Here is a 7,812-nt window from a genome sequence, read left to right on the forward strand (position 1 = left end):
TACCCTAGCCCCCAAGCTGGCCTGGCCAACTCCAACAGAGGTCACCTTGACCCAGGCCTGCCTGAGGGGCCTTCCACTTGAAGGTGCCAGTACCTGCCAGGACCCCAATGTGCCAACAGGCAGCTTCACCCCCCACCCCCCACCCCTCCACTGTAGCAGAGAAACTGCTCCAGCTTGTCCAAGAGCCCAGCCAAAAGCTCCAGGCAGGGCTGTTCCCCGCAAAGCCCACTGGGTAGCTGAAGCCCTCACCTCCGCAGAGACACTGCTAATCTACCCTGCACATGGTCTCCAGGCTTCCCTCTGTTCAAGGCCCACCTGTCCTCACAGATGGGGAGAAAATTAAAAAGGGGCTCACATTGCAACATTTCCTTGCCCATGCTCTTTTTCCAGTATGCCTCCCTTCCCCACCATGGGCATAATGGTTGCAGACAGTCAGGGTCCATCCAAAAAAGACTGGGATTCTTTATTTAAATCAGCAAACTCACATTCCTCAAGGCCCAGACCACGCGGTGGGCAGCCCTCCTTCCTCTGCCACCCCTTAGCCACAGCAAGGGGAATGGAAAATGAGAAGTCTCGGGGCCCGCTGCTATGGAAGGCTGCCCCGGAGGCGCGGTGAACGTGGTCCAGCTGTGGCTGGCGTGGCAGCCGCCACAGGCCCCTCCCTCTCAACGAGGCCTCTGCAACCACAGCTGGTGGAAGGCAGGCCAGTGCAGCATCAGAAGGCCGGGAGGCACCCCCTGGGCCCCCAGCCCAGGAATGCAGTGAGGGCATAGAGCCCGGTGGGAGAGAGAAAAGGAACTGGGGGTGGAGACACCCCCCACAGTTTGGTCCCAGGAGAAAAGAAGAAGCCAGCTGGTCCAGTTTGGGGCAGGGGTGGGAATGTATTAGTAAGTATGGGGAGAGGCCACCACTGGGCACCTCCAGAGGAGACAGGCCAGGCTGGTCCCCAACCCTGGCAGAGGGCTCAGGGAGCCCTCAGGGGCTGTCACTGCTGAACACAAAATATTTCTATATATTAACCATTCACAGAGGGCCAGGCGGGGGTGGGGTGGGTGGGGGCAGGCTCAGAGGATCTGGCGTGGCATCCCGTAGCCAGTCATGCCTGCCTGAGATGCCCCGCGGTTGGTGCCCATCTGCAACCCTATCACGTTTTTGCCCTCTTGCAGCTGGTTGTCCGAGAAGTTCCGTGGGTTCTCCTTGGATTTCCTGGGTGTAAACAGAGGGCTAGTTAGGGGGCACACACAGGTTGTCCCAGAGCTCAGGCTTTGCAGGGGGCCCAGTCAGCTCTCTAAAGCCCACCTCCCCCACCCCCACCCCGGCTCCATCATTGGCCACCCCGGGAAGCCGTGAGGATGGCAGGAGATGAGGAATGTGAACGTGCTTTCTGAAGAGCCACTGCTATGGCGACGCCCGTCGTCCCCTAGGGATGGGAGCGGGCCAGGACACCACGCCTGCCCTGTTCTGAGAGCTGCCCCAGCAATACTCACTTAGGAAACCAGTTGGGGTCTCCAGAAAAGAGCCCATCGTCCCGGGCTACTGCCAGGCCACCCAGATTCATCAGCGTCCGTTGTACACAGGCCATGTTCTTTGCTGGGAAGGAGAACGAGGATGTGTGGGTCTCAGCAGGGCTGCGGGCCTGGATACCAGGGTTCCACCTCCATCACTCAGTCAGCAAGCCTGGCCTCCCAATAATTCTTCTGCCACGTACCCTTCTCCACCCAACCCCCTAACATGGGCATCATATAGATATAGCTAGGTAGAGAGAGAGAGAGAGATTTCTTTTTGTCCCGAGTCGAGATGGCTCAGCCCAACCTTTGGCTCCTGCAGGACCATCCCCAGCCCTGCCGCTGTCCCACCTTCCCAGAGGTCCACAGTCTGAAAGATGTCGGTAGTGTTGATGCCATAGCGCTCGGCTGCTTGCAGGAATTGGGAGATCTGCTCCATCTGCTTGAAGGCCATGGTGGAGGACTGGATCTTCTTCACCGGGCCCTGGCCCTCAGGGTACAGCGCATTAATGAGCTCACAGAGCACCTGGGTGATGGAGAGCAGGAGAGAGGAGGTGAAGACAAGCGTGCCTCGGGCCAACACACATGGCCTTTAGTACCAGCAGCTGTGGACCAGAGAGGTCGCTCTGCTAGGAGAAGCCCGCTCAGACCCCCATCAGAAGTGAGCCCAAGGGGTCCTTCTTGCCCACGCCCCTGCTTCTGAGCCCAGAATGAAAAGGCTTTGTATTCCAATAACCCCCCACCCCATCTCAACCCGGACTAGAGCAGCCCCTCCTACAGTTCTTTCCTTAGAGAAATTCTTAGGGACCTTCAGGGGCCCTTCCTGCTGTAGGGAGGACCCTTCCCTCTGAAGACGGGAAGGGACACAGGTCTGGGCACCAGGAAGATGTCCATCCTTAGGGCAAGGTTGGGATGGTGTGACATTAGCTGAACAATCCCCAGGCCCCTACGCCCGGCCCTGCTCTCTGGGGCCTCCAACCCAAAGTGGTCCCAGTTCTCACCGTGCCATCCTTGAGCCAGTTCTGGAAGTTCTCCCGGCCAGGCTGAGGCCGGCCCACATCCTTGCGGCACTGGGTGGTAATCCACTGGATCAGGATGTGTTCCAGGTCTGGGTCGTACTGTTTCTCAATCTTCTGCTGCACCTCCCGGCTCAGGCCATAGGAAGGGCCCCGGTTGGCCATTCTGGAAGCTGGGGTGGCTGCGGGGAGCTGCAGGGAAAACACACGGAGGCCTGAGGTCAGCACCCTGCTGCCAATGGGATAGGAGAGTACGTCTGCAGGGATATACACCTGGGAGGCTCCCTGCAGGACATATCCCCCCACGGTGGGCCCCAGGGGTGAGGACCAGAGCTGCTGCCATACTGAAGAAATGTCTTCTGGATTCCTTGATGAGGATTTGAATAGCATCCTCAGAACATAGGCCATCTATGGACTCCCAAGGATGTTTCACCTGAACAAATGGTTCTGCCACTAGAATGAAGCCTAAAACCCACTGGAGGAGAACCAGGGTCCATCTGACGCTGATTGGAGGGTCAGCCCCTGATTTGAGCTGGTGGGCGTTAGCATAGACAAACTGGTCTCTCCAACCCCAGCCCTGGCTTGACAGCCCCGAGAAAGGCCAGGGCTCAGGGCTCAGAGAAGGAACACAGAGAGGCTTGGGGAACCGATGCCAGAAGCTGGAGGACTCCACAGGTCAACACCCAATCAACCTCTGGTTCTGCACAGAGCACTCACTGTTCGTGCTAGGGATTGTGGAAGAGCTAGAAGCCCTTTGTCCAGTTGTTCAGAGCACCATTAGGGAGAAAGGCGAGTGCCTAACGGTGAAAACTGTCTCACAGACCACAAGCTGAGCTGTAAGAATCCCGAGAGGAGTACAGGTAGTAGGGGGAGGGGGAGGAGTGGAGGGGAATGGTCAACACATAAACACACACACACACACACACACACACACACACACGCGCGCGCGCGCCCTCCAGGGGAACGGACAACAGAAACCATGGGGGAAGGGAGACAGCGGTCAGTGTAAGATAGGAAAATAATAATAACTTATAATTGATCAAAGGGTCACAAGGGTGGGGGGGAGGGAAAAAGAGCTGATACCAAGGGCTCCACAGGAAGTAATTTGTCTAGAAAAAGATGGCAACATATGTACAAATGTGCTGAACACAATTGATGTGTGGATTGTTATAAGAGCTATAAGAGCCCCCAATACATGATCTTTTAATTAAAAAAACAAAAGAGTCTGGGTAGCACAGTCTGGGGGGCCTCTTGGAAGAGGTCTGTCTGTGTGGGCCCTTAATGGATTCCATCAAACAATAGGAACTTCCCCTGAGGAACCAGGCGCCAAGAAGAGATTCTGCTTTCCCTACTAGGAGAGCCGCAGTGTGCTGCATGAGATACCCAAGGCAGACCCCCGAGATGGGGGCCATGACCTTGTGGGCCAATGGAATCAGACGGCCTTCAGAGGGAGAAAAAGGAGACTCAGAGTCGGGCTCTGGGGGAGACCCAGTGACACACGTGGAGGGTGGAGGGGTGCAGGGCTGGGAAAGACCAGGAAGTAGATTCTGCCCAAGGAAGCCACCTAGATGGTCACCCGTGACTCTGACCCCTGTAACTGCAGGAAAACAGACGAGGGTTGCTTTAAGGCACTGCGGCTACACCAGCACTAAGAACCGGCACCAAAACCAAGGGCGGAATTTCTAGGGAGACCAGGGAAGGCTGGGGAAGCACGCCAGATCATTCCTTTAACTGAATCTGAAGACTTTGGTTAGCATGAAATTAGGTGGTTTCCTGAGGTAATAGCACCTCTCTGTGGGCAGCCGGCCCCCCTCTCCACCTCGGTCCAGATGTGTCCAGGGCACCTGGGAGCAAGACCTGAGAATGCTCCTGATGCCTTGGGAGAGCCAGAACCAGAGAAGGGACAGCCCCCTCCCCACCAGCTGCTACCCCCACATCCCTCCAGGCTGGACTCTTCTTTCTCCTCTCCCTAGTGGCTACAAAAGTCCCCCAGGCCAGGCACCTGCCAGCAAGGAAGCAGCCCTTTCTCCCCACCTCTGCTCCAGGCCAAGGTGGATTAGATTTAAGGGATGAAGTCACTCTGGTCTCCTCCCTCCCACACACCCAGGTCCCACAAGCCAGGCCACCCCCACAGCGGCTCTCAGGGTTCCATGGTATTACAAGAAGTCCTGCCACAGGGACTGCAGCTGCCTGACACCCACTCTTACACCTCTCACCCTCAGAGCCCAGGGCAGGCTTGCCGGAAGCCTGGGGGCTGGTGCTTGTCCGGCCCACCCCTCCCCCAGGCCCCACCGTGGCCGCTCCTTCCTACTTCTTATCGAGCTGCGCAGGCCCTGAGCCATCCATCAATCAGTTATTTTTAAACTTCATTAAGAGCAACCCACCCTACTCCCCCCACTTCCCTTAGGCTGAATGCCAGGCCCAGATGAATGTAGGTCTAGGCCGTGACCTACACACACACACACACACACACACACACACACACACACACACACACGACTGAGGCCTGAGGACAAGACAGACAGGCTTCCCAGCCAGCCGCTCAGTGCACACCCACCTCGGCCACCAAAACCTACTGCTGTCCAGTCAGTTCGAGAGCCCCTGTGGGGCAGAGTACAAGTGCCCCATAGCGGGAAGAAGGGTTCGGACCGCTGACCTTTCAGTTAGCAGCCGAGTGCTGAGCGCTGTGCCGCCACCATTCAGTCTAAAGAAGCTGAACTTCTGGTGCAGAAGGGGGTGGCTGGAAGCCTTACATCAGGTGGGGGGTGGGGTAGCTAGAGGCACTGCCATCAGTTAGCCCCCTCTTCCGGCCAAAGTTTCTGGAAGCAGTTTCACTGTGCCCTCTGGGCCTTGGGACTGTGTGTGCCTGTGGGGCCTAAGTGGCCTGCGGCCCAGGGCTCTCTGACACTGGGGAAGAAAGGGCAGGAGAATGATTAACCCAGACACCAGGGTTTCAGGCAGAGAGCAGAGTGAAGCCAGACCCTGCCATCGTCCCCAGGGGGAGAGTGGACTGCCCTGAGCAGAGGGACAGGATGGCTGCTGAGAGGCCCATCCATCCTGGGGCCTGGACACAGCTGGCAGGGCCGAGGGGACCAGCTGCACAGTCTCCACTCCACTCTGGGGCCACTGCCCTGGAGTCTGAAAGTGCCAGAGCCACAGGGCAGAGCTCAGCAAAGGGGTGGACCCAGCTGGGTGCAACCTGGCCAGCAGCTGTTTCCCTGCCCCACCCCCACAATCCGGCAGGAGCGGATGGGCTGCGGCTGCTGGAGCTAGAGAGGCCCACCCTGTGGACAGACCCCCGGGGGCCCAGACCCTGCCCTCCCTTGAAGGAAGGGAACACGGATGCTGCCTACCAAAGCGGGCAGAGGAAAGATGCCCAGTTGGAAGGCCGTCGTGGGAGATGCCCGGAGCAGGGGATCCCAGGGAAGGCAACAGCTGGTCGACTTGGGGGGCGGGTTGGCAGTGAGCAGCTATACTTCAGAACTGATCCAGCTGTGGGGAAAACGCTCAACGCCTCCGCCCCGCCCCCCAAACACACACAGGATCACAATGGTCCAGAAAGGGGGCAGAGACCACAAAAGGCATTTCCAACCGTCAGCCCCACCCAGACCCTGGGCTGGAAGCTTCCCTCACCCCACCCAACGCAATGCCTTTCTGCCCAAGGAAAGGCCGCAGCAAAGGGCTGGGGGAGGCACTTAAAGGTTCCCAGCCGCAGTGCTTATTGCACTGGTGGGGCAGACCAAGGGCTGATCCATTTGCTGTGAGGACAGGACCAGGGAAGGTCTCCACTCAGGTTTGGGGCTGGAACTTCCCTGAAAAGGCTGAGGGCACCTGCCCACAAAGAGAAGTGCTATAGGGGTCAGGTAATGGCAGGGCGATCAGAAACCTAAGATTCTGAGGGCACCTGAGGGAAGCCCCCCCTCACCATTCAAAGACATGCTCAGAAGACAAAGCTGAAGTTACACAAACAGGAAACCACAAGGTTTGGGGAGGGGTGATGGGGGGGAGGAGAAGGAGAAGGAGGGGCTGTTGCCATGGCTTCTGTGTACCAAACACAGGAACAGGGGAGGGGTGGGGGCAGCAGGCAGAAACACCCACTAACATAGATGGGGGGTTGAGAAGTTTAGAAGTCTCTGAGCATAGGGGCAGAGGTGGGGGGTCCTGGAAATAGGAAACGCTCACCCCCCCCTCCCACCCCCAGCAGTTCTCAGGTATAATCAAGGGGAAAGGATGCCTCAAGGAAGCTGCTGCAGAAGACATTTGGGGGCGATGGGAAGTCTGGGGGCACAGAAGCAGATTCAAGGAAGTAATTCAGGAAAGGCAGTGGCCTCACAGCCTCAGGTGTGTCCTGGGCTAGAGAGTGCCTGGCCTGGAAAATTCTGGAGGGAGGAGGGATGGAGGTGGATGAAGGAAGGATTAGAAGCCAATCCCCAGGAGGCAGGGGCAGAGACTACCAGGTGGAGTGAGGGAAGGAGGGAGCTTGCACAAAGACTATTGGTTCCGGAATGGTAGCTAGGGCCTGCACTCCACCCTATCTTGGCCTCCTCAGCAGTTTTTGGCCGCCCTCTGGGCTCCCAGGCTATGGGTTTGGTTTGGGTTGGGTTGGGTTATTAGGAAGGAGAAATAGGGTGTGAGCTGGAAATGGGGAGCTGTCCCGCTGGTGCTCAGGAGTCAATGGAAGAGAAACTCGGGGGAGTCCCATCCAAGTCGCAGGTCTCCTCCTACACCGAGTCTCCACACCACCCCCTCCCCAATCCCGTCGGTTTCTTTCAGCCCCTAGAACTTGCTTGCGACCAGCTCAGGCGGCCTGCACCACAAGGCACGGCCATTCTCTTCCGGTCCGGCTGGGTCGGTCCCCACCGCCGCCTCCGACCCCACCGCCACGCCCAGACCGTTGCTGCGGGATGAGTCACCCACCGCCCGCCTAACGCTGGGGTGACGCAGTGGTCTGGGCAGCCCGCCCGCTGCCCGCGGCCACCGCCGACTTTCCCAGCAGCGGGGGGCACGGCGCGGGGGCCAGCGGGGCAGGGGCACGGGGGCTGTTAGGCAGCCGGCCGCCCTTTTCGGACCAGCCAATCCCGAGCACAGTCGGGGCTGCAGGCCTCCGGAGTCTGGGGGCAGAGGGCTCTCCGCGGGGTGGGTGAGCCGAGCTTCCACTCCCGGCGCGCACGGGAAATGCTGGGTCGCCGTGGGACCCGAGCGCGGCGCCCCGGCGCCCCAATCGGCGACTCTTCCCGGGGCCCCGGAAAAGCGAGCTGGCAGCGGGGAGGACCAAAGAGCGCAGGCGGGGG

At 58.9% G+C, this 7,812-nt stretch overlaps 1 protein-coding gene across 2 annotated transcripts in view; it reads right to left on the reverse strand.

Annotated features, from left to right (window-relative positions):
• Positions 1–438: 438 nt before the first annotated feature.
• The window catches only part of TAGLN2 (transgelin 2), a 7,878-nt gene continuing 504 nt past the window's right edge, over positions 439–7,812 (reverse strand). Inside the window, exons 1-5 of one of the 2 annotated variants that reach the window (XM_045298506.1) lie at positions 5,178–5,366; positions 2,507–2,713; positions 1,857–2,031; positions 1,488–1,590; positions 439–1,206 (exon numbers count right to left, since the gene is read on the reverse strand). In XM_045298506.1, coding sequence (XP_045154441.1) covers positions 1,065–1,206; positions 1,488–1,590; positions 1,857–2,031; positions 2,507–2,686 — 600 coding nt within the window. In that variant the 5' untranslated portion in view covers positions 2,687–2,713; positions 5,178–5,366 and the 3' untranslated portion in view covers positions 439–1,064. Of the gene's footprint in view, positions 1,207–1,487; positions 1,591–1,856; positions 2,032–2,506; positions 2,714–5,177; positions 5,367–7,812 lie in introns of those variants that run through there. The other variant, XM_045298505.1, reaches the window with a different exon arrangement.

The sequence above is a fragment of the Echinops telfairi genome, unplaced genomic scaffold, assembly GCF_000313985.2.
Source record: "Echinops telfairi isolate 266 unplaced genomic scaffold, ASM31398v2 ScPeMD7_7425;HRSCAF=8463, whole genome shotgun sequence".
Taxonomy (NCBI): domain Eukaryota; kingdom Metazoa; phylum Chordata; class Mammalia; order Afrosoricida; family Tenrecidae; genus Echinops; species Echinops telfairi.